General features: G+C 55.7%; 1 protein-coding gene across 1 annotated transcript; it reads left to right on the top strand.

Moving 5' to 3' along the window:
- Window positions 1-1,558: 1,558 nt before the first annotated feature.
- Window positions 1,559-25,119, top strand: EHD1 (EH domain containing 1). Its single transcript, XM_061164150.1, has 5 exons — window positions 1,559-2,083; window positions 5,650-5,747; window positions 16,743-17,155; window positions 22,558-22,722; window positions 23,176-25,119. Exons 1-5 carry the CDS (start codon window positions 1,680-1,682, stop codon window positions 23,698-23,700), a joined length of 1,605 nt encoding a protein of 534 aa, XP_061020133.1. The 5' UTR covers window positions 1,559-1,679; the 3' UTR covers window positions 23,701-25,119.
- Window positions 25,120-26,156: the final 1,037 nt, after the last annotated feature.

The following is a 26,156-nucleotide window of genomic DNA, read 5'->3' on the forward strand; positions in this document are numbered from 1 at the left end:
TCCCTCAGAAGGCGCTGAGACCTGATCCTACAAGGGGTGGGGGACCAAACCTCCCATCTGGCCCCCTCTGATTCCCACCTGACTCAGCACCCTGATATTCTGCTGAGTCTCAGATCTGAGTTCCTGCATCTGTCCTTTTAGCCTGCCAGCCTGCTCTCTTCCCTGATAACAGGTGCCTGATAACAGGTACCCAGCCCTTCAGGTTCCCACACTTCCCAGAAGCCAGAAAGTTGGACGGGAGGCCTTCACACTCTCAGGTACATTTTAGATTTGTCCAGGAGCGTCCCCCTCACCCCCCCCCCTCCCGCCCCGGCCACTTTGGTGTCCTGATACCGGTTACATAACAATCACAGTCCTCAGAGCTCTGACCTCACCCACTGAAGATTCTCACTGGCCCCGACAGCCAAGGGGGCCTATGTGTGGCCCGGGATGATGGTGGGGGAATGAGCCTAACAGAAGAGCCAGGAACTGGTAAGGGCAGGAGGCACAGATCAGAGTAAAGCATGGTAACTGGTGGTGACCCAGAGAGGAAAGCGGAAGTATTTGGGTTTTTTAATTCCCCCAGAGTTCCCACAAGATTTCACTGTTGCCCCACATTTCCCCTCCACCCCACATAGGGAATTTCTGATGAACTTCCTCAAAACTCGAAGTGCCAGAGGGCCTAACTTCCTCTTCACCCTACTTCCCCACCCAGAGGCAGCCTCTTGAGGGAGGCGGTATCTTTTTCCTTGCGTGTTCTATGTCATGTGTGTCCTCCACTGCAGTGTCCAGCTCCCAATTCCTGGCCTGTGGGGAGCTCAGGTCTCTTGCGACGGCTCAGACTTTCCCCACCAGCCTCCTCCCTTCCCATTTTTATTTCCCCAGTCAACACCCCGCCTTGGATAGTGTACTCCCTCAGCTTTCTCCACTACCTCATTCCTGTCTCTCCCTCTCCCAGAACAGATAAAAGACGAGGGGATGAGAAGGAGTGTCAGGGAAGCAGGGGCGAGAGGAGGAGGCAAGGAAGGGCAGTGCAGACAGGGGACGCATGGCACCAGGGGTTCCCCCATGCTTTTGGGGATTCTGAGTGGGAGGAGGAGGGCCGTCCATTGCGGGAGCTGCGGTGGGGCGCGTATTCAGGGTACTGGGGTGTCCTACTGGGAATCTCGCGGGGGAGGAAGGCGTGCAGACCCTAGAAGCTCCGCGCGCCGCCCTCCGGCCAGCCGCCTTCGTGACCGCAGGACTTCCGCGAGTAGCCCCACGAGGGGCGGGGCGAAACAGGTGCGGTTGCCACGGCACCCGGGCCCGGGGTGGGGGTGGGGGGGCCTCAGCGGAACTAGCGGCGCTCGCGAGATTTGGAATCGGCCAATGAGAGGCGGGGGAGGGGAGGACGTGGCGCGGAGCGCGCGGGCGGGGCTCCTCCTTCCCTCTCCCAGCTCCCCGCGGCCCCGAGTGGCGGCGGCGCGCCCGCTGGGACGCGCGGCCGGGCCTTATAAAGAGCGCACGGCTAGGCGCGCGTTCCACTGTACAGAAGGGCACTCGGCTGGCCGCGCCGTGCGCCTGCGCAGTGCGGACCGCTCCCCGCCCCCCTGCCCCACCGCCCCCTCAGCCGGCCGGCCCGGCCCAGCCTCGGCTCCGCGTCCTCGCCCGGCTCTCAGCCGCCCCTTCGCCCCGCAGCAGCCAGCCAGGTGTCCGGCAGCATGTTCAGCTGGGTCAGCAAGGATGCCCGCCGCAAGAAGGAGCCGGAGCTCTTCCAGACAGTGTCCGAGGGGCTGCGGCAGCTGTACGCGCAGAAGCTGCTGCCCCTGGAGGAGCACTACCGCTTCCATGAGTTCCACTCGCCCGCGCTGGAGGACGCTGACTTCGACAACAAGCCCATGGTGCTCCTCGTGGGCCAGTACAGCACGGGCAAGACCACCTTCATCCGGCACCTGATTGAGCAGGACTTCCCGGGAATGCGCATCGGGCCCGAGCCCACCACCGACTCTTTCATCGCGGTCATGCACGGCCCCACCGAGGGCGTGGTGCCGGGCAACGCGCTCGTCGTCGACCCGCGGCGGCCCTTCCGGAAGCTCAACGCCTTCGGCAACGCCTTCCTCAACAGGTAGCCACCCCTCGACCCGGGGGAGGGGGCCGCCGGGGTCCCGACCGTCCAGTGACCACTGCCTCCGCTGTTCTTTGTCCGAAGCCCCCGCGAGACCCCCCCAGCGACCACTCCCCGGAACTGGGTCCCTTGCCGCTTTCCAAAGAAAACCCTTACCAAGGGGGTCTGCGAATGGGCGTCGCCGGCTCCCGCGGCTCTGTCTCCGCCCCACCCCCCGAATTTCCCAGGTTATCGGTTTAACTCCCAACCCCCCACCCTGGCAGATCCCAGACTCCTCACATCCCTCAGGTAATCTTGGTTTCCACCTCCTTCCCTGAGTCTGGGCGCACCTAATTCATTCAAACCAACCCCCTCACCCCCTCGCTTCAAGGGTCTGTTTCTTAAGTGTCCTGGAAAAGTACAGTGAAACTTTTAGATATTCACTTTGCTGGTGTGGTGTGTCTCCCCGGGGACCGGTGGTTTGTGGAGGAGGGACCGGGGAGATCTGCTGTGGCCTGCTGAGTTTGGGGCGGCCTGCAGAGGCAGCAGACAGAGGGGAGCCCCAGCACTTCTTCCAGGGGCAGCTCTGAAGGGCCTGTGTTGCTTTAAAGGTTTCTGGGGTAAGGGTCTGGGCTGCCAGGCCGTGGCCCCCGGAGCCCTGGAATGAGATTCCAGCCCTTGTAAACTCCCTAGGATGTTCCCAAACCTACTTGGGCCTCCGTTTCCCAGTTAAATGGGTAAATGAGGGTAACCCTGTAAAGGTCTAACCTTCAGGATGCTATGAATGAAATACGTCAGCCTGCTCTCTCAGGAGCGCTACAGCCTGGTTCACTTTTCTCTAAAGGAACTCAAGGTCCCAGCTCAATGGGGATTCTAAAATCCCTCCCCCCACGCCCCCAGGGGACATACCAAAGGACTTCACAAATCTGCTGTCCTCTCTGCCAAACTCCATTAGAGGAGTGACTTTACATGCCTTTCAAAGTCCCTTCTGGGGAAGGGCCTAGGAAGGAATCCCTGACTCTTGCCTTCCAGAAGGTCCCCGCCCTGTGTGATCACATTCCTTTCTAGACACAGTCCAGCCCCACAGGGTAGACCAGCTCACCCTTGATCCCAGCCAGTGGCCAGGCTGACCTAGGTGTGCAAAGCTGACCTTTTAACCGAGAAGACAGGCGGGCTTCTGTTGTCTTTTTGCCTCTTCGGGGCATTTAAACCTGCCTTCCTGTTTCATGGCTTCTGGTGTTGGTGAGTTAGGGCCAGAGTAAAGTCCTTGGAGTGAGACTCCTGAAGAGGCAGGGTCCTCCTGGCCAGGAGCCAGCCTCGGAGGGATACTGGGGTTTGAGACCTGTACCTGTAGACGGGCAGCTGGCTGACTGTCACCTGGTGGGCGCCGTACAGTCTTGTGGAAAGTTTCCCTGCCAGGCTGGGAATTCCGAGACTCTTAGGTCTGCTCTCCCGGAGAAATTTGGGAGGCTAGAAGGAAGGAGCTATATCTCCTTCTGCTGGCCTTAGGTGTCCACTATTGATTGCGAGAGCAGACCTTTTTTGTAAGGAGAAGTGGATGTATGACCTGTTTTCTGAATTTGGAGACCTAAGGTTTCAGAGCTGGAAGGGACCTTAGACATCATCTTGTTCAGGAAACCGCTGCTCAGGGAGCCCAGCCGTTGACGAGTTCACCACCGAGCAAGTTAATGCAGCGCCCTTGCAGAGCCGACTGTCTGCCTTTGTGCAGCCAGTTACCTCCTCCTGCTGCTTCTCCCTGGGAAAAAAAAAAAAAACAGAACAAAACAGCAGTTCAGGAATGCCGAGTCGAAGAGAGGCACCTTGACTATGCTGGTGCCGCAGGACCCCAGAGCTACGCTTTTATTTCCTCTGCCACTGCTTCATCGCCAGAGGGTCCCAAAATACTAACGACCTCACCGGAAGGGGCCTCATCAGCCGAGGGTGGGGATGTGGCCTTGCGCTGGAGCCGAGGCCCGAGCTGTGTCAGCCCGTGTAGTACACCAGCGCCGCCGGCCAGCCGGGGCACACAAAGGGGGCTCTTCACTGGCTGACACAGCCTCTCCCGCACCCTTAAAGAGACTCATTGAGTCATGGACTTGACTTTCCGGCCTCTTCCCCCTGAGTGGCTGCTCTAAGACTCAAATCAGAGGCAGGGCGCAGCCTGGGTACTTGTAACTGGTACTTGTAGCTCGAGATGAAATCAGCACGTCCTTGTTGGTGAGAAAACAGGATGGGACGCATCTACACTGCCCGCTCCCTTTCATGTTTGCAGCCTCACTCCCCGAGTTTTGCAGAGCACCTGATCTGAACAAATGTCAACTTATTGGCTAGGCTCTTGACTAGACCGTTTTACGTATGTTATGTCTCCGAGCCAGCTGAAAATCCTCCCGTTTTGGTTTTCTCGCTGCTGACTCCTTCCCTGGCAGGAGCGCCAGGTCGTGCGGTTTATTTGCAGCATGTGTGCTCTGCTGCTGGCACAGTGAGGATGAGGCTCAAGCTTTCTTCATCCTGAGGGTCAGCAGCTTCTGCTCGGCTGTGCTTGCAGGCAGCACCCCTTGCCCCCGGCCAGCGGCCCCTGGCCTGTGGGCTGCGGTCACTTAGGGGGTTGGGGCCACAGGGAGAAGCTCATCTCCTCAGATTCCTAGACAATGGGCCAGTATTTTCTTTGCTTGCAGTACCTTTTCTAGAGAAGTGTTTAAAGGACTTCTCTGTGTCCAGTCGAGAATCTCTGGTATCAGATGGGACAGTCCCTCTGGGCTGTTTTGAGCTCGGTGGGAACTCACGCACACAGAGCTGAGCCCTCGCCCGTGACTCTGTGGCTTCCTTCCTCCCCACTTTGCTTTGACTTTCAGAGAATCTGGTGTCTGTGCTTCCCTGCCCCACCATCCACCAGCTTGTGTGGTCCCCTGACTGTCGCTGGCCACCGCAGTACTTTCACCCGAGCAGCTGGGTGGGAGGGAGGGCTCCCTCCCACCATACCAGCCAGCCATACCAGCTGGCTCCAGCAGGTATAGGAAAGGGCCATCTCTCTTGGTGTGTGGAAATGTAGCCAGGTGGTTGAAAATCTGAATATGGAATTCCAAGGTCCCCGTTTGTCACTCTTCTCCCTTCCTTCTGGATTTGAATGGTGACTGAGGCTTGTGCGTGCAGTTTTCGCTAACATGTCAGCAACTTGGAAGTTGAACTCTCGAACTCTGGGGGGAAGAGCTCAGTAAGGGAAATGCTGATGTCTGTCAGTTGGAGCCTGCTGGTTGGATTCCCAGTTAAGACAATACGAGCAATCTGCTGGCCACCCCGGAAACCTTTTTTTTTTTTTTTCTGGCCACACGGTATGCAGGATCTTAGTTCCCCCACCAGGGATCAAACCTGTGCCTCCTGCAGTGGAAGTGCAGCATCCTCAACACTGAACCGCCAGGGAGTTCCCACCCCTGGAAACTTAAGACAGTAGAGAAACCTCCTTTAGGTTCCTTGCTTCTTAAAGGGAAGCCAGAGGCAGAGATGAGGGAGTACAGAAATCACTGCTGTTTGACCCAGGGCAATGATACCCGAATCTTGACCTCGCTCTTCGGGCTCTTGCTCTCGTGCAGGTTCATGTGCGCCCAGCTGCCCAACCCGGTCCTGGACAGCATAAGCATCATCGACACCCCGGGGATCCTGTCTGGAGAGAAGCAGCGCATCAGCAGAGGTAAACAGGCTCTGACACAGCCCGGGGCACCCAGTGTCACCAGACGACTTCGGTCTGACATCAGGGACGTGGCCCAGAGGCTGCTCGAGTCTCTCCCAGCCCGAGTGAGAACCCTTTTCCCACCAGCCTTGCTGTCTGCGTGGCGGCTTCCTTTGCTGAGGATACAGGAGCTGTCAGGGTGGGCCGACAGCCAGCTGTCCCTGGGGCCTTCTGGAAAGGAGGACAGGATCCTGGTTGGCTGGGAGGCCCAGGTACCCCGGTCAGCATGGCTGCTCTGAATGAGCCTCTGGTTCCCCTGGGGCTCATTCACCTTAGTTTGAAAACTTTGCCTCCCAGAGGTGTATAAATTCCTAGCGAGTCCAGCAGGACTGGGAGAGAACAGTTTGAATTGAAAGAGCGAGCCAAAAGGAGAAGCTGGCAGGGATCTGTTAAACATTTTGGGCTGTGGAAACATGTTTAAATTTGCTTAAATGCTGTTCATCAGCAGCCTCCCTGGGTGCCGTGCGTGGTGGTAAGTTTTACGTGCTGAATATTAGTGCACCAGGCCCATTCTAGTTGTGTAAACTCCTGTCCCAACTTCGCCAAGCTTTTCTAAAGATCTGGTTCAGGATGTGCCTGAACTGGGTTATATTTCTGCTGCTGCCTCTTTCTGTAGAGGGAGGGGAGCCTCAGGGTTTGAATGCTTTCTGGGAGGAGCATGGGGGCCAGCTCGGAGCAGAGCCTGCAGCTGCAAATGTAAAAGTGAAACAGGATCAGCCTCAGAGGGGGTTGAGGACAAGTGGCCAGATTTGTTTATCATTAACTCGCAGGCCTCTCCTGTCTCTCCCCCTTTCCCAGCGGGCTGCCTGGCATTAGTGAGCTTCGCAGCAGAAGCCAGCAGTCTGAGATTTGGGAGGCAGTATATCTGTGAGGGGGTGGGGGCCCTGTTTTCAGTGCTGAGAAAGCCTGCTGCTCCTTTTTTTTTTCCTGGCTTGTGGGCCCCTGTCGATAGGGGATTGCATCAGAACATGCTGAAACTGCTCTCTTATCTCTCCATCTGGTTTCAACTTTTAGGTTTTCCACCCTGATGATAGTTACACTCTAAGGGCTCAAGAGAGCAGATTTGGGGGCCTCTTTGAAAGTGGCGGGGCCAGTTTTTTCTTTCTTCTTCTTGTTATTGTTCCAACCTGGTTTTAAGAAAATGCCTGATAAACAAGGCTCTTGTCTTGTCATTTGCCAAAACAAGCCTTGAATATGTGATTAAGTTACTCTTAAAGAGAGACCCAGAAAAGGGAATTTCTTCTCCATCTCCCTCCAGGACTGAGCTACCCTGGGGGAACTTTCTTTGAGGCTCTGTAGAGTTCTGTCTTTAATGGCTTCAGGGAGTAGGCGGGGAGAGGGGTCTCCTGACTCCGGGAAGTCAGATCAGATTGGTCAGTTGATGTGAATGCATCTTTGGATAAGGCATAATAATAGGCTTCATAAAAAGGGCTTCCCCAGTGGCTCTACGGTAAAGAATCCGCCTGCAGTGCAGGTAGCAGCAGGAGACACAGGTTTGATCCCTGGGTCGAGAAGATCCCCTGGAGGAGGGCATGACAACCCACTTCAGTATTCTGGCCTGGAGAATCCCATGGACAGAGGAGGCTGGCGGGCTACAGTCCATAGGGTGGCTCAAAGTTGGACATGACTAAGGTGACTTGGCACGCACACACACATCCTCCCCAAACGCCACCCTCTTACAACCTTCAGAGCTGGCAGTTAAGGTATTTAAGGAAAAGCATTTAGGGTTCTTGTGGTCCCTGTTGTCTCCTGAAAGGGAACTCGGAAAGAGCAGTTTTCCACCAGTGCTGTGAAGTTCCCCTGCTGGGCAGTTTTTGAAACTTCAGGCAGGGGGCTTAGAGCTCAGGGGACTGAGGAGTTGGGCGTATCTGCCTCTTTCTTTTTTTTTTTCCCAATATTTATTTACTTGGCTATACCGGATCCCCAGTTGCAGTACGCAGGCTCTTCAGTCTTCGCTAGGGCATGCAAAGTCTTCTTGTGGCATGTGAACTCTAGTTCCCTGACCAGGGATCGAACCCAGGCCCCCTGTATTAGGAGCACAGAGTCTTAGCTGCTGGACCACGAAGGAAGTCCCATGAGTGTCGGTCTTGCTGCATAGGTTTCCCTGGCCCTGCCTGCAGGGGTGTTTCCCTCCCCTGCTCCCCTTCCGTCTGCTTCCTCACCCCATCCCTAGAAAGGCAGGCAGTGGTGTCCGGACTTGCTGCCTGCAGGGCAGGCACCGAGCAGGGCCTCAGCGTGCTCTGCAGTCAGGCCGTATGCATGTTACTGGGGACCAGGCCGTCCCGGCCCACTTGGTACCCATGCACATGGCAGATACTTGGAGGAAGAAGCTAGCAGGAGACTGCTGTATTCCCCCATCATGGGCAGGAGGAAGGAGGTTGGCTTACAGATAAGTGCATCACTTTGATTGAAGGAGGGCTGTTCTCCTGTGAGGGATCCAGCTGATTTTATCCACTGTTTCTTTCCCTCTATAACTCTAGTGGTCTTAAAGTATTCTACTAAAAGTTTTGGGCTTCCCACGTGACACTAGTGGTAAAGAACCCGTCTGCCAATACAGGAGACTTAAGAAATGTGGGTTCGATCCTTGGGTAGGGAAGATCCCCTGGAGTAGGGCATGGCAACTGACTCTAGTACTCTTGCCTGGAGACTCCCATGGACAGAGGCGGCTGCGGGGCTATAGTCCATGGGGTCGCACGAAGTCGGACACGACTGAAGCGACTTAGCGCGCACTAAAAGTTACCAAGTTGGGATTTACTGTGGGCTATGTTTGGGGTCAACCTTTTATCAGTGGAGAAAGGCCATCGGACTGGACCTCTTAGATGTGCTGGGTATGGCCTCCGGGGTGGTGTCCTCCAGGTGGACACAAAAGCGGTTGGCTTCTCCTTGGAGACCCCATTCATCTGTTGCCGCAGAGGTCCCGTGTCCCCCGGCAGAGGAAGTCGGGAGGGCAGTGCATTCCAGGCTCCCTGGTGGCCACCCCTCGCTCCCGGGGCCGACAGGGTGGAAAGCAGGTGTTTCCCTCTCAGAAAGATCGGGTCCACAGCACACGTGGGTCCCATGCAGGCAGCAGGCACTTCTGCGGTCTGCTGACCTCATTCCCTGGAAGTCGAGCAGCATTCTGGAGGCTAAAATTGGCGTCACTTATTGCATTTACCTCCAGTTCCCACCCTGTTGGCCTGACCCTCCTGACTTTTCCCCTTTCTGAACGGGGCCTAGCGTGTGCAGGAAGTACTGGGTGGGAGATAAGAGGTGGGGCCCGAGCAGGCCCAAAGCAGTCAGGACCCAGCCCAGGCCCCGCAAGAGACGCCTGAGAAGTGCTGCAGGGAAGAGTAGGGCCTCAGGGGGTCTTGGGCTGCCCCCCCACCCCCTTGTGCTAATCTCCTGAGTGCCTCTGAAGATAAAGTGCTCTCATGTCAGCGGACAAAGGTGACCTGCCGGGCCGGCATTCATTCTTGGGTGCTGCCCGTGTGACTGATACAGGGCATTCCAGAGGGCACATGGGGCCCGTGGGGCTGACACCTGGGGCTCCCAGGCTGCTGGCTGCCGGCACGGCCTGGGCAGGAGTGGGTCTTCCCACGCCGCTCCTCGTGAGCAGCGGAGGGAGGCGCTCGGTGGAAGCAGGGGCTGGGCCAGGGCACCCCCGCCACTGTCACAGCGAGGCTGTGAGCTGAGCCGCAACTTTTGTGCCTCGTTTTCCCCCTCCCCGTGGGAGTGGAGTCAGCAGGGGCCAGTCGTTTTGAGTTGCATTAGGGTATGGAGCTCGGCCGGCCAGTGTCTGCTTTCTGCTTGACCTCTGCGCTGGGAACCAGCGCCACTCGCCGGCTGCAGCAGCTGCCTCTGTCAGGAAGCCGCCGCTCTTCAGATGAGGAAACAGAGGCTTAGCACCATTAAGCAGACTAAGAGGACACGGGCCAGCACGTGCTGGCGCTGGGATTCAAACCCAGCAGAGGCTTCAGTGTGCCGGAGGACGGCGCTCTGGGCCGAGGAGCTCTAAGAGCGTGGCTCCGACAAGCCCTGGGCCCTGCTGTGCCGGGCTCGGCTCCCCGGAATGCGCAGGGTCTACCGTCTTTCTCTCCCCACCTGAGACCAGATTCCAAGTCCAGAAATGGGCCTGAGGTTCAGGGCTTTGAACAGCAATGCTGAGATTTCTTTCTGCTTTTTTTTCCCTCCCTATTCTCTGCCTCCAGCTTGAAATCTGTCCCCGCCCCCAGTCGTCCACGGACAGGACCTGGGAGCCCTGGCTAAGGCTGGATTCTTACTTGCTCCCTGCTAACTGGCCCTGGATCCCAGGCTCCATCTAAGCTCAGGAGCCATCCCTGGCCCAACCCTGGAGCCCTCTGACCACAGGTGGCCCTTCCTGCTGCCCGCTCCTAAGAGGCCCTGGCCCTGAAAGCTCACTAGGTTTTCCGTAGCCCATTGAACAGCTCCATGAGGCTGCCTTGAAGCCTCGTGAGAGGCTGAGTACTGCATCCCTTCTGGGTTCCAGCACCCCCAGCACAGATGATGGCAGAAGGTTTGGGTCCCAGGTCAGTGCTTAGGAGCTGGGGCCCTCGGGGGTTGCTGTGCCCCCAGGAGCCACGTCAATAGAACAGGGAGAGCCACCCAGCCTCCGGATCCTCATCGATGGCCACAGGAATTTGCATGTGTTAAGCTTTTGCCCTAGTGCCCACTGCCCAGTTCAGTGTTCCACAAATGTCAGCTGAAGAAAAATACACTGAAAAACCCAGGGATTCCCAGACTGTGATGAGGAAGGCCTTTCTCTGAAGAACATCCCGAGGAGACTGGAGGGGGGGCAGCACTGACTCAGCAGGCATTTCCCTTCAGACTCCAGGACCTCCTCTGGGGGCCTGGCTTAATTCAGCACAGCTACCCTCCTCAGGGTCTTCCTCTCACTACCTCCCCCCACCCCCACCCCCCGTCCCTGTCCAGCTTTTGGCCACTCTGCCCGCGGGGGCGTAGGACCAGCCCATGCTGGATCCCCACCTGTTTTCAGGCAGCTGCCTGCAAACGCTCAGTTTATATTTGGGGTACAAGGCATTCTTCACACATTAGAAGTCATTGCCCACACAGCCATCAGAATTTGAGCTCCTTGGGCCCAAAATACAAATCCTGTGAGTAAGAGATTGCAAACATTTACGGAGCGCTTAGGGCGGGTCAGGCACTCACTCAGTCACAGTGAAACTTACCACCTTCACATTGCAGATGAAGAAACAGAAGCTCAGAGAGTAGAAGGTCCAGGCCTGACTCCAGAGTCCATCCACCCACCCCCCCGCCCCCCCACCTGTTCTTTGTTGCTTATTTCTAGGCCAGATTTATTGAGGTCTTGTTACATACGATAAAAGTTCAGCCAAGGCAGCAGTTGTATAACCACTACCACCATGACCGAGATACAGCTTTCATCACCCCCAGAAAGTTCCCTGCACCCCTTTGTAGTCCCTCATCTACATCCCTCATCAGGCAACCGCTGATCTTTGCCCCAAGGTCGTGCCTTTCCAGAAAGTCATAGACGGAATCATGCAGAATAAAGCCTTTAGTGTCTGTATTCTTGCACTTAGCATGTGCTTTTGAGGCTCATTCATCTCTGAGAGCTTGCAGTTTATTCCTTTTTGTAGCTGTTGTATCCTGGGGTATGGATATACCGTAACTTGTCATCCATCCTCCTGTCGAGTGACATCTGGGTTTCTGGTTTGGAGCAGTTTTGAATAAAGCTTCTGTAAACGTTCGTGCAGGGTGCTAATTTTAATTTCTCAGTTCTCGAGGCATATGGGGTCTTAGTACCCTGACCAGGGATCAAACCGGTGCTCCCGCAGTGGAAGTGCCGAGTCTTAACCACTGGACCAGGGAAGTCCCAATTTCTCGGTTTCTTTGGGTAAATGCCTAGACTGGGGAGGCCCCATTCTGCCACCTCTCTGCCCTTCCCGTAAGAACTGTAGCCCAAGGAAACTCTGAATAAGTCCTCACGGTGTGTATTCTTCGCTCTTTAATCTCTCTGGTCCTCCTGCACCCCTTCCTCCTGGCCCCGGTGCAGGTTAAGCATATGTGATGGGAGCTGTGGCAAGAAACGCCAAGGCCCACGCAGCTTGAATGGCAGGAAACAAAAGTCGACTGGAGACAAACCCTCTATTGTTTGCATTCTAGAAACTTCTGGAATATCTGAAGCAGCTTTCCCCCCAGCTACTGGAACTAACCTGTGTTTGGAGGGTGCTGGGCAGGGGCAAGGCTGAATCCCAACTCTTCCCTCTTCACCTCTGTGCCAGAGGGTGGAGAGCGAGACTCTTGACTGGAAGGCAGACCCCGTCTGGAGGGAGCCAGAGCCACAGGGGCAGAACCCCTGCAGCAGCTGGGACCTGCAGGAGGCTCGGTGGGGACGGGGCCAAGGCGAGGGGCAGGCTGGGGCCTCCTGTCTACATGCCTGTGTAAAATATGCATGAAAGTGTCAGTCACTCAGTCGTGTCTGACTCTTTGCAACCCGATGGTCTGTCAATGGATTTCTCCAGCCAAGAATACTGGAGTGGGTTGCCATTCCCTTCTCCAGGGGATCTTCCTGACCCAGGGATCAAACCCTGATCTCCTGCACTGCAGGCACATTCTTTACCGTATGAGCTACAGGAAGTCTGAAATATGCATAGCATGCGGTTTACCATTTCAACCATATTTTAAGTGCACAGGTCAGTAGCTTTAAGTACATTCTCATTGTTGCACAAACACCACCACCACCTATCTCCTCGCTAACTTTCTTCCCCTTCCCAAGAGAAAACTCTGTCCCCGTTAAAGTACAGCTTCCCTCCCCATACCCAGCCCCTGGCCCCCACAATTCCACCTTCTGTCTGTGGGTTTGACTCGAGGCACTTCATACCGGTAGAATCATCCCCCGTGACTGACTTGTTTCATCATTTCATAATGTCTTCAAGGTCCCAGAACCTCCTGAGCCAAGCTTGTCTCTTATCCGCGCTGGCTTTTACTCACACTGTAGGCTCAGCCCTGTCTTTCCCGCTCCTGCCCCCGACTGTGTGGTCTGTGGCCTTTGTGGGTGTCGGCGCCCTCATGACTGCCCCTTCTGAGATGCCCGAGGCTGCAGCACGGTGTCCGCACTGGTGCGTGGAGCGTGGTGTCCTCCTCACTGGGCGCACGTGCCTTCCTGCTTCTGCGTGGGTTGCTGTGTGTGAGGCCTGATCCTGCTGCCAAGGCTGACCTCTAGGATGTCCCAGAGCCTGGAGGCTCAGTGCCTGGGGCAGTGTTGGGGTCCGAGAGTTCCTTTCTAGACGTGTCCTTGGTCCCAGGACTTGTCACCTCCCACTGAGCCCCTTGGGACAGAGCGCAGACTCAGTCGCTGCTCTCAGCACCCCTGATGTGGGTCGGTCCAGCCCTTTGGTGCCCATGGAGACACACAGGCTGAGGTGTTGGGGGGCCCTGCGTGGCTGCAGCCACGTGGTAGGACGTGGTCCTCCATCTGCAATGACGTCTCGAGTCTGAGCATTGAGACCCTGTGCATGACCTGTGAGCGTGCTTGGCCAGCCACCCGGTCTCTCTTACCAAAAGTGTGAGCACTTTCCATATAAACAGGAAATTTCATTCACCTGCAAAAAAATGGGCTCCGCTCTGTTGGCTCCAGCTTGAGATGGCGGCGAGTAGCTGGGTTTGCAGGCAGGGTCGCGGTCACTCTGGGCAGGGCTGGTGGACCTGGTGCCTCGTTCAGAGGCGATTCCTCCTTCTCTTTCTCTCGTCTTCCTGCTCCTTTCTCTCTTCTCTTCTCTCCCCCCATCAGCTCCCTCCACCCCCCCCATGCTGGGTGGGGTCCGGGGGTGACCTCAGCTCCCCGCATGCCGTGCTGAGTCCCAGGCCAAAGCGAACTGGGCCTCGAGCCCAGCCCATCAGGGCGCCCCTCTCCCAGCAGCTCGGTTTTGGCATCGCCGCCTCCCCAGCTGTGGGACTTGGGTCGTTTGGCGGTCTGAGGATGAACAGTGTGCCGAGGGGAGAAGGGGGGCCTCATTTTTTGCCGAGAGGGAGCAGCCCTTCAGTCCTGAGTCACTGCCTTCTCAGCACTGACCTGCCGTTCCCAGAGCCGGCCATAAAAGGCGCTGGCGGCGAGGCTGGGGCCAGCCCGCTCCCGGCTCCTCCAGGGCCCTGGGGACCTTGTACTTTGGAGCTTGCAGCCTGGCGGTGGCGGGCGGGGAAGTGACCCGGCCCTTGCCCACTGCCTTCATACACCCTCTGAGTGCAGGGAATCTGGTAGCCCGGCTGTTCCTTCGTCTGCACAGCCCCTGGAAGGCTGATGGCTCCCCTGCCCAGGCTCAAGTTCACATTCACAGGGGCTTTGCTGCCCCCGACTCCACCTCACTCCCACCCTGTTCAAAAACTGGAGAGGGCAGGCGGGCGGGCGGATCCTCCTGTCAGAGCGTCCTGGTTCCCCGCCCCCCGTCCTGTGGTGGGAACGGGTTGCCCTGGCCAGGCTGTGTGCTAAGTTGACGGAAGTCATACATTTGGGGTTTTCCTGAAGTTTCGGTGTCTTCCCACAAGGGTCAGCGCTGGCCTCCAGCCTTAGAGCAAGGCGGTGATGCACCCGGTGACCCGGAGCCTTGTTGCAGGGGGTCCTGCCCCCTCTCCCCGGCCTGAGCCTGCCTGACCCGCATGCGGTGTCATGCGGTGCCGGGGCCTGTGCTGGGAGCCCATTTAGTCCTCTCTGTGAACTTAGGAGAAGGAATTGTAATTTGACTTTTACAGAGGAAAAAAAGTGTAACTCAGAAGTTAAGAACTTCAGGTCACAGAGTCAGTGGCCTGAGCCGGGAATGGACTCCAGGGCTTTCTTACTAAGGGCCTGCATTGCCTCTGCGTGTCTCCGGGTGCGGGCAGATGCCTGCATGGCTGTGGCTTCAGGCGGGCAGGCAACCCTGGAGCCCATTTGAACCAGGGGCTGGGCAGCCGGAATGTTTGTCTAACCAGGCATAGCTTCACCGCCGGCAGGCCCCGCACGGCCTGGTTTATCTTAAAGCACCCCCCGCCCCCGGGGAGTGTTCAGGCTGGAGGGGAGGCGGCCCACGAGGCTGGACTCACGTTCAGCCCTGGAGGCTTGGCGGGACAGCTCAGCCGCCGCCTTACAAGAAAGCAGGGAGGATGGCGCTCTCTGTGGCACCGTGAGTCACTCTGGGCCTTTTGTTGACACTTGGTCCTTTTCTTTGGTCTCCCCCTCTACCTGCTACTTTGCTGTTTCCTGCCTCTAGAGAAGGCCTGTTTAAATCCCAGCCTGGTTGGGGTGGGGAGTGTGGGTACATCTCTGCAGTGGAGGGGGGGCTGGTTTCTGGCCTATTTCCGGGCAGTGTCCCAGGCCCTTCTGTAAAGGAGTGCTTTCTCTGGCACCTTCTCAGGGGCGTGACTATACTCTGGGAAGGACACAGTGGTTCCTAGGAGGGCCGGCCTGCATTTGGGGTAGCCTCTGGCCAGCAGGTAAGGAACAAGGGGACTTGCCCAGAGTCATGCAGAGAGTGGCGGCTCGAGGGCTGGGACCCAAGCTTCCCAAAGACTCTTGAGGCCTTGTTTCCATGGCCTTCCTACCACTCCTTAGTATTCCTAAAAGATAAGCAGAAGTTTTACTTCTGGGGACAGTACAGGTAGAAGCATTTTGAGGTAGCATAATTGTAAAAAGGGGTTACAAATTAAACCAGTATTGCAGAGACTCACAGATCCTTGGCTTCAATGAGGCATCTGATAGTTTGTGTGAAATACAATAGTTCTGAACCCAGAGTAGGTATTCCAGCTCCTGTCCTTACACCTGCATTCCAGTCCCTGGGGAGGGAGACAGGACAAAGGGTTGGTGCGCCTTTAATGGCTTGTTCGTTTCTGCAGCAGAGAGGCTGGGAAGTTCAGTCTGAAGCTGGGGGACCAGGAATTCAGCTGAAACCAGACAGTTCTGTCAGCTGTGCAGCCACAGACCAACAGCCTTAATTGTTGTTGGGAAACAGCACAGAATAGAGTTGGGAACCGGGGCTTAGTCTAGCCGATTCATTTTAGAGGGGGAAGTGGTTTGTAGCACTTCATAGGTTTATAGAGCAAGGGTCAGCAAGTATTTTCTCTTAGGGTCAGAGTGTTCAAAATGATTGGCTTTCCAGGCCTCGTGGTCTCTGCCACAGCCGAGCTCTGCTGTCGTTAGCATAGAAACAGCCAGAGACAGTGCAGGTGAGCAGGCTGTGTTCCAATCAAACCTTATGAGACAGGTGGCGGGCCACATCCAGCCCCTGAGCTGTGGCTTGCCAACCCCTGTTGTAGAGGGTGGATGCCATTCCCTGGGCACGGAGCCCTGGGCAAGCGGCAGCTGCAGGTCTTCCTGCTCCTAGCGGTGGCTGCCGTGCAGGGCACCCAGCTGATGGCACCCAAGTCTGTTCTCACCGCCTGTTGCTGAACTCTGCCGCTCGGCCTCCTCCTTGCTCTTGCCATAGTTGTACCCACTTTAGGACTTGGACTTCATGAGTTTTTTTCCATTGTTTGGGCTTTATCTTTCTCTATTTCTTTTTTTTTTTTTTCATTTCCATTATTATGGGCTTCCCTTGTGGCTCAGCTGGTAAAGAATCCACCTGCAATGCGGGAGAGCTGGGTTCAGTCCCTGGGTTGGGAACATCCCCTGGAGAAGGGAAAGGCTGCCCAATCCACTATTCTGGCCTGGAGAATTCCATGGACTGTATAGTCCCTGGGGTCGCAAAGAGTTGGACATGACTGAGTGACTTTGACTTTCACTTTCCATTATTTGTTTGTAAAGCACCTCTTAGTGCCAGATGCTACATGGGTGAGGGCGTTACCATGGTGGGTACGGAGGTAGGGGGTGCCTGACTGACCCGCTGCCCTAAGGGTGCTGCGCTGTCCACAGGAGTCCCTTCTGGAAACTTAGGCTGAGAAGTGCCAGGCCAAGTCAGAGATGGGAGCCATCAGACCCCCAGGGCCCCTGACCCACCCTTTCTCTTCCGGCAGGGTATGACTTCGCAGCCGTCCTTGAGTGGTTCGCCGAGCGGGTGGACCGTATCATCCTGCTCTTTGACGCCCACAAGCTGGACATCTCCGATGAGTTCTCAGAGGTCATCAAGGCCCTCAAGAACCATGAGGACAAGATCCGCGTGGTGCTAAACAAGGCTGACCAGATCGAGACTCAGCAGCTGATGCGGGTCTACGGGGCCCTCATGTGGTCCCTGGGGAAGATCATCAACACCCCCGAGGTGGTCCGGGTGTACATTGGCTCCTTCTGGTCCCACCCGCTCCTCATCCCTGACAACCGCAAGCTCTTCGAGGCCGAGGAGCAGGACCTCTTCAAAGACATCCAGTCTCTGCCCCGAAACGCCGCCCTCAGGAAGCTCAACGACCTCATCAAGCGGGCGCGACTGGCCAAGGTAGGCGTGGGGGAGCGACCGGGGGCCAGGGTGCCCTGGGGCAGCCGCTCAGGGCCCGGGACTGGGCGCCCCAGGCCCGGACCTGCACTCACTGCCCACACTGTTCCGCGCCTCGTCTGAGTCTGTGCTCTTGTGCACCCGTGGGTGCAACCTCTTCCTCACTGAGATTCTTTTTAACACATAAACATCAAAACAAGAAGGTGCCACTCTACTGAGAGGCGGCCTAGGGAGTGGAGAGTGAGTGGGGGAGCCGCTCAAGGCCTCATCGGCTGCCCCCCCCCAGGCCTGCCGAGCGCTGAGTGCCTGCAGCACATGCCGGGTGCCGGGGATGCAGTGGGAACTGCCAGGTTCCCACTCTCCCAGCATTTGTCCGCCGCACGGGGGAGAAAGCACAGTTTATTTTTATTGTCTTGGTTGCTACGGAAGCGGATGGCTGGGGAGCTGTCCTGAGGAGGGTGGACCAGACTGGGGGGACCTGGGCGGGAAGTGGTGCTTCAGCTGGAACAGGAGGTAGTTCGTGGAGAATTAGGGCAATGGCCTGCGGGCCCAGGGAGACCACTGGCTGGCCTCCATCCCAGAGGCCTTGTAAACCATCCCTACCCTCCGTGGAAGCTCAGGGTCTGCTGGCATCTGCACACAGCATCTGAATTGCTCGAGTTTGGAGCCTCAGTGCCTTGCTGACCACTTCACAAGACTCCGGGGTCTGGGAAGGGAAGGTTAATGCTGCCAGTGGACCCTTCAGACATCGAGGAGCAGAGCATGTTCCCTTGTGTGTCTGGGCTCACACGCTCAGTCGCGTCCAACTCTTTGCGACCCTGTGGACTATTGCCAGCTATGCTCGTCTGTCCGTGGAATTTCCTAGGCGAGAAGACTAGAGTAGGTTGCCATTTCCTTCTCCAGGGGATCTTCCCACCCCAGGGATGGAAACCATGTCTCTTGAGTCTCTTGCTTTGGCAGGCGGACTCTTTTACCACGGGATTAATGGCATGTTCCCTTAGGACATATGATTTATTTTGGATAATGCTGCATCGTGAGCATCTCCAGGGGCAGGCCCTGTCCTGGGAGAGCCAGGCAGCCCCCAGGCCGTGCTCCTGCCCCCAGGGAGCTGACTGCCTGTGTGTAGCCCAGAGGCTTTGGGACTCTGTTGCGGGCCAAACACAGTGACTCAGGGCACCCACTGTCTGAGGCCTGAATTCAGGTAGCTCTGGGTGCTCCCTGTCCCAAATAATGGGCAGTGACCCTTCATCCTTCACCCCTTGGTGTGTCTCCATCCTGGTTACCCAGAGTGCCCCAGGACCAGTAGACTGGAGCTTGCTAGAAGCACAGGTTTCTAGGTCCTACCTCTGCCCTACTGAACCGGGATCTGCACTTGGACACAGTCTCCTGTGACCTACTGTATGCTTAGTATAGAGGGAGAACCCTGCCCTGGAGGACTTGGGCTGGACTAGAAGAACCCTGCCCTAGAGGACTCGGGGCTGCTGGGTTCTCTAGCTGTCTCACTTCTGGAACCTTCCTGATGAGTGAGCTGGTTCTGAGAAAGGAACCCATTAGAACATCCATGTAAGTGGCTCCTGGCCTCAAGGGACAAGTGGCGTCCTGAGCTGAGGAAGAGAGTGGTGAATGGAGGGGAGTGCTAGCCTCCTGTTTCCGGTCCAACTTCTGCTTGGTCGCAGGAAAGGACCACGCCACCGCCGCCCCGCCCTCCCCAGCCTCCAATCCAGCCAGGGCAGGGTTCTCTCCCAGCCTCTCAGGACAGAACGAGGGGCAGGCTTCGGGCCCCTGCCCGTTCATCTGCAGAGATGGCGTGTAATGGCACGGCCCTCGGGCACATTGAGTCACCATGCCTGGAAAGCCCCAGCTTCTCCAGTTTTGTCCTGCACCTGCTGTTGTGAGACTGTTTCCTTTTCCTGAACTGAGTTGCTTAGTCTCTGCCGGCCTCTAATGAGCAAAGCTGTGACTGTGACCCTGTGACCAACCTGCTTCCCTCGGCAGTTCTCAGCCAGGTTTCGACCCTGCAGGATAGACAGGGTCAGGCCAGTGGAGGGGTTTTTCAGGGTGGAGTTGGCAGGTCTGGGAGAAGAGGGCGTGAGGCTGGCTGGCCGCAGCCCTCCTTGCTGGACACTGCTTGGCAAGGCAACAGGATTAGAGGGCTGTGCTCTGGCCGGGTTGCCAGTGTTACTGCCCGCTGTAGGGAAGGGAAGGGTGTGCCACCCTAATTGGCAGGATGTATGTTAGGTATTGGCAGTATGAAAAGGCAAAATGATACGATACTGAAAGAGGAACTCCCCAGGTCGGTAGGTGCCCAATATGCTACTGGGGATCAGTGGAGAAATAACTCCAAAAAGAATGAAGGGATGGAGCCAAAGCAAAAACAATACCCAGTTGTGGATGTGACTGGTGATAGAAGCAAGGTCCAATGCTGTAAAGAGCAATATTGCATAGGAACCTGGAATGATAGGTCCATGAATCAAGGCAAATTGGAAGTGGTCAAACAGGAGATGGCAAGAGTGAATGTCGACATTCTAGGAATCAGCGAACTAAAACGGACTGGAATGGGTGAATTTAACTCAGATGACCATCATATCTACTACTGTGGACAGGAATCCCTTAGAAGAAATGGAATAGCCATCATGGTCAACAAAAGAGTCTGAAATGCAGTAGTACTGGGATGCAATCTCAAAAACGACAGAATGATCTCTGTTCGTTTCCAAGGCAAACCATTCAATATCACGGTAATCCAAGCCTATGCCCCAACCAGTAACGCTGAAGAAGCTGAACGGTTCTATCAAGACCTACAAGACCTTTTAGAACTAACACCCAAAAAAGACGTCCTTTTCATTATAGGGGACTGGAGTGCAAAAGTAGGAACTCAAGAAACACCTGGAGTAACAGGCAAATTTGGCCTTGGGGTACGAAATGAAGCAGGGCAAAGGCTAATAGAGCTTTGCCAAGAGAACACACTGGTCATAGTAAACACACTCTTCCAACAACACAAGAGAAGATTCTACACATGGACATCATCAGACGGTCAACACTGAAATCAGACTGATTATATTCTTTGCAGCCAAAGATGGAGAAGCTCTATACAGTCAGCAAAAACAAGACCGGGCGCTGACTGTGGCTCAGATGATGAACTCCTTATTGCCAAATTCAGACTTAAGTTGAAGAAAGTAGGGAAATCCACTAGACCATCCAGGTATGACCTAAATCAAATCCCTTATGACTATACGGTGGAAGTGAAAAATAGATTTAAGGGACTAGATCTGATAGACAGAGTGCCTGATGAACTATGGACGGAGGTTCGTGACCTTGTACAGGAGAACAGGGATCAAGACCATCCCCCTGGAAAAGAAATGCAAAAAGGCAAAATGGTTGAGGAGGCCTTACAATTAGCTGTGCAAAGAAGAGAAGCGAAAAGCAAAGGAGAAAAAGAGAGATATTCCCATTTGAATGCAGAGTTCCAAAGAACAGCAAGGAGAGATAAGAAAGCCTTCCTCAGTGATCAATGCAAAACAACAGAATGAGAAAGACTAGAGGTCTCTTCAAGAAAATCGGTTCGATAAAGGACAGAAATGGTATGGACCTAACAGAAGCAGAAGATATTAAGAAGAGGTGGCAAGAATACACAGAAGAATAGTACAAAAAAGATCTTCATGACCCAGATAATCAGGATGGTGTGATCACTCACCTAGAGCCAGACATCCTGGAATGTGAAGTCAGGTGGGCCTTAGAAAGCATTACTACGAACAAAGCTAGTGGAGGTGATGGAATTCCAGTTGAGCTATTTCAAATCCTGAAGGATGCTGCTGTGAAAGTGCTGCACTCAATAAGCCAGCAAATTTGGAAAACTCAGCAGTGGCCACAGGACTGGAAAAGGTCAGTTTTCATTCCAATCCCAAAGAAAGGCAATCCCAAAGAATGCTCAAACTACGGCACAATTGCACTCATCTCACACGCTAGTAAAGTAATGCTCAAAATTCTCCAAGCCAGGCTTCAGCAATACGTGAACCATGAACTTCCATTTGTTCAAGCTGGTTTTAGAAAAGGCAGAGGAACCAGAGATCAAATTGCCAACATCCGCTGGATCATTGAAAAAGCAAGAGAATTCCAGAAAAACATCTATTTCTGCTTTATTGACTATGCCAAAGCCTTTGACTGTGTAGATCACAGTAAACTGTGGAAAATTCTGAAAGAGATAGGAATACCAGACCACCTGACCTGCCTCTTGAGAAACCTATATGCAGGTCAGGAAGCAACAGTTAGAACTGGACATGGACCAACAGACTGGTTCCAAACAGGAAAAGGAGTACGTCAAGGCTGTACATTGTCACCCTGGTTATTTAACTTATATGCATAGTACATCATGAGAAACTCTGGGCTGGAAGAAGCACAAGCTGGAATCAAGATTGCCGGGAGAAATATCAATAACCTCAGATATGCAGATGACACCACCCTTATGGCAGAGAGTGAAGAGGAACTAAAAGGCCTCTTGATGAAAGTGAAAGAGGAGAGTGAAAAAGTTGGCTTAAGGGTCAACATTCAGAAAACTAAGATCATGGCATCTGGTCCCATCACTTCATGGGAAATAGATGGGGAAACAGTAGAAGCAGTGTCAGACTTTATATTTTTGGGCTGCAAAATCACTGCAGATGGTGACTGCAGCCATGAAATGAAAAGATGCTTACTCCTTGGAAGGAAAGTTATGACCAACCTAGATAGCATATTAAAAAGCAGAGACATTACTTTGCCAACAAAGGTCCATCTAGTCAAGGCTATGGTTTTTCCAGTGGTCATGTATGGATGTGAGAGAGTTGGACTATAAAGAAAGCTGAGCGTCGAAGAATTAACGCTTTTGAACTGTGGTGTTGGAGAAGACTCTTGAGAGTCCCTTGGACTGCATGGAGATCCAACCAGTCCATCCTAAAGGAGATCAGTCCTGGGTGTTCATTGGAAGGACTGATGCTGAAGCTGAAACTCCAATACTTTGGCCACCTCATGCGAAGAGTTGACTCATTGGAAAAGACCCTGATGCTGGGAGGGATTGGGGGCAGGAGGAGGAGGGGACGACAGAGGATGAGATGGCTGGATGACGTCACCGGCTCGATGGACATGAGTTTGAGTAAACTCCAGGAGTTGGTGATGGACAGGGAGGCCTGGTATGCTGCGATTCATGGGGTCGCAAGGAGGCAGACACGACTGAGCAACTGAACTAATGTTAGATATACCTAACTAAGGTACTGAGTTTAGATAAAGTCTGAAACATCTAGGAATAGCCTTGTGGGAGTTTTCTAATCCTTAGTCATCCCTTAGGCTGTCCTGATGATCATGCATAACTTAATCAGGCCACGCCCTGAGAAGGTGTCCGGGAAGCACCTGACTCTGCCCCTTCCCTATCTTGTCAGGTCCACGCCTACATCATCAGCTCCCTCAAGAAGGAGATGCCCAATGTCTTTGGGAAGGAGAGCAAGAAGAAAGAGCTGGTGAACAACCTGGGCGAGATCTACCAGAAGATTGAGCGGGAGCATCAGATCTCCCCCGGCGACTTCCCCAACCTCCGCAAGATGCAGGTACGGCCACCCCCTTGTGCCCCGGGAGTGGGCTGGTGGGGATTGGAATGCGGAAGGCTCGGGGCACTGGGGCAGTGATTCTGGAGGGAACCCCAGCTCCACGGGGTGGGGCCTCCCAAAGTGGAAGCAGCACCCCACCCAATCGGAAGCTGACCAGGGGAGAGGTGGACCCGGGCCGTGACACCTTGCAGGGGAATGTGGTGACTCACCCAGAGGGGTAGGGAGAGGGCGGGGCCGTGCCAGGCACCCCAGCCTCCTCCCAATTGATTCTTGCCTGAGTCCTGCCAGGAAGGGATTGTTTTTACCTCCAATTTAAGAGATGGGGGAGCCAAGATTGAAGCGGTTGGGGCCATGGAGCCAGCTCTTTTTGCTTGGGGACCCTTTGCTGCACCTGCAGTGCCAGAGCCCGGGAGGGCCTGACCCAGGCCTGTTCGCCCTTCCCTGCCCCGACAGGAGCTCCTGCAGACCCAGGACTTCAGCAAATTCCAGGCCCTGAAGCCCAAGCTGCTGGACACAGTGGACGACATGCTGGCCAACGACATCGCCCGGCTAATGGTGATGGTGCGCCAGGAGGAGTCCCTGATGCCCGCCCAGGTCGTGAAGGGCGGTGCCTTCGACGGCACCATGAACGGGCCCTTCGGGCATGGCTACGGCGAGGGGGCCGGTGAGGGCATCGACGACGTCGAGTGGGTGGTGGGCAAGGACAAGCCCACTTACGACGAGATCTTCTACACGCTGTCGCCGGTCAACGGCAAGATCACGGGCGCCAACGCCAAGAAGGAGATGGTAAAGTCCAAGCTCCCCAACACGGTGCTGGGGAAGATCTGGAAGCTGGCCGACGTGGACCGGGATGGGCTGCTGGATGACGAGGAGTTCGCCCTGGCCAACCACCTCATCAAGGTCAAGCTGGAGGGCCACGAGCTGCCCGCCGACCTGCCCCCGCACCTGGTCCCGCCCTCCAAGCGGAGGCACGAGTGAGCGCCCCGCCGCCGGACTCCAGCACCTCAGTGCCCGGCCAGGCGGAGGCTGGGGGGAGGGCCCGCAGTTCCCAAGACCATAAAGACTGAGTGCTGTTTGCTCAGCTCGCAAAGGAGAACCACCATCTTTCTCTTAAGGCTGCTCCTGGGGAGGCAGGGGTGATACTCATATGTGAATGATGGAATTTTGTGCATAAGAACTATGGATATTTTTAATATATAACGTTAGAGGCAGCGCTCTTTCTTGCCTCCTCCGTCTGGCAGCCCCACGCATGCAGGGCCTCTGTCCTCCCGTCCTCACCTCCCGAGGAGGGGGGTCGCCCTGGCTCGCCCCTCCTGCAGCTACAGCCTCTGTAGACAGGGATGCAGGGTCCCTGTTTGTTTCAGGCTGAGTCGCTCCGTCAGGCCAGTGGCTCCCTTCCCCGCCCAGCCCGGCCTCCGCCCGCGGTTCAGTTGGTTCTGTGCCTTCCTCCTTCCCTTCCCGAGGTCCCCTGTCCACAGGCCCTGCCCTTGCTCGCGCATCCCTCTGACTTGGCATCACAGAAGCCAGGCCCAGCTGCCCTTTTTGCAGGGAGTCCAGGGGCACAGGGTGGATGGGGTAGAGAATGTCTTTCAGAGAAATACGTAAGCTAGTTTTTCTTCTATAAAGTAACCCCTTTCGTACTTGACTGAATTTTCCGGTAACTTCCGGCCACTTGTTGAGAAGCTGTGAGTTGTGTCTCCTTCCCCACACTCCACTCAGGAGCCATGGGAGGTGGGGTGCGTGTGGCGCACACCCCGCCAGAGACCCCAGAGGCGGTGTCCCCTGCTTCACCCTCTCACTTCCCTGGAACATTCTGGCACACCTCCCTGCCCCACTTTGGTGAGCGGCGGGTCCTCAGGAGCCTAGTGTGGCTCGGTGTTCCAGCCCGGGCCTGGTGGCCAGACAGACCACGGATGGTCCAGCCCCTACCCTCTCCCACCTGCCTTCCTCCTAAGGAGCGCTCCACTTGGACGTCCTTAGAAAGGCACCCCTAGGCTGATTAGCCCGAGCCCACCGGGGCCAGTGGACATTCCCGTGGGCCAGCGGTTGACCTCCAGGGCTGTGATCACAGAGTCCCTGTGGCAAGGGCAGCCAGCTTCCCACCGGCACACCCTCAGGGGTCTCAGGGACTCCTTCACTCTGACATCTGACCTGGCCCACCCTCCCAGGGCTGCTCTCTAGGCCTCTACTGGGTCTGCGTCCCCAGGAACTGGCCTCCTTACCTGTAGCGGGCCTCGGCCCCCACCCCACACAGTGTCAGGAGGATGGAGGTGGCTGCCTCGTTGGGAATTCACTATCGGAAGTTTCAGAGGCTTAACCACGCTTGCCCGTGGGGAGATAAAGCAACTGATGACACGACTTTTTTTCTTGCATTAAAAAAAGTTAAATTGTGCTGAAGCTGGCTTCTGGCTCTGAGATGTCTCTTCCCAGGGCCTGCTCCCCACAGTGCCTGTCGGGGAGCTGGCAGAACAGCCAGGGGGTGGGGGCCAAGATACCAGCAGAGACAGATTGGCAAGCCCAGCTGGGTCAGGTCTGCAAATGGGGCCAACAACCCCCTTTCCTTGTGCTTGGTGGGGGCTGAGCAGGAATGGTTTATTTGGGGGAAAGATGGGATGAAAAGGTTGGGAGAGCCTCTGATGCCTGGGGACTAGGCTTCCCTCGCCCCCATGGGTTGGGGGAGCAGGTGCCCCCCCCCCCATGATCTTCAGCACATCACCTCCAACCTGGGCTCCACCCCAGCCGTGGACAGACAGGTGGGCGCCCACGGGCAGCTGGGGGGGGCAAGCAGACACAGAATACTGGGCTCTGTGCTGGCCCAGGGTGGTTTAGAGACAGGAAAGGCAGTACTTTGAAGGCAGACCAAGCAGATAACACCAGCAACAAAACTACAAAGGGTGGAGCCAGCCAACGTCACAGATGGGGGACTGTTTGTACCCGCAGAAGGGAGGGTGACAAATTGGAGCCGATGCCGCGGAAGTGCAGATTTGAGGTGCAATTGGGGTGGAATCCGCTCCAGGCACGTTTGTGGCAAGAGGCAGGATGTGAGCAGGTGCCTGTGGGTTTTGAGGGCCAGGCTGAGTGCACCACTCAGAGGGTTGACCCTGATCCTTCTGACCTGGAAGGTCAGCATTCTCTGCATTTGACAGCCAAGAACCTGAGACTCAGGAGAGCTTGAAGAGCAAGTGTGGCGGGTCCGCCCAGCTCCAAGAGCACGCACACCACCGAGTTTCCAATAGAAATTATTCTATAAGAGGAAAAGCAAAGCTGACAGGTCACTGCATCCCCCAAAGCCTGCAGCAGTAGATGCAGGCTTGAGAAACCCACCTTGAAGACTAAATGTCACTCAGTCCTGGGATCCTGAAAGCTTGGGGCAGCCCCTTGATTTCTAGTCACTTGAGAGGCGGAGATGCTCGTCCAAGCTATTAAAAAACAGG

This window comes from Dama dama, chromosome 2, assembly GCF_033118175.1.
Source record: "Dama dama isolate Ldn47 chromosome 2, ASM3311817v1, whole genome shotgun sequence".
NCBI classification, from domain to species: Eukaryota; Metazoa; Chordata; class Mammalia; order Artiodactyla; family Cervidae; genus Dama; species Dama dama.

Bases quoted from the DNA above. Each gene is read 5' to 3' on its own strand.
- EHD1 (XM_061164150.1), top strand. From the start codon at position 1,680: ATGTTCAGCTGGGTCAGCAAGGATGCCCGCCGCAAGAAGGAGCCGGAG. The intron at 17,156-22,557 runs GTAGGCGTGGGG...CTATCTTGTCAG, and splicing joins AGCGGGCGCGACTGGCCAAG to GTCCACGCCTACATCATCAG. The intron at 22,723-23,175 runs GTACGGCCACCC...CTGCCCCGACAG, and splicing joins CCAACCTCCGCAAGATGCAG to GAGCTCCTGCAGACCCAGGA.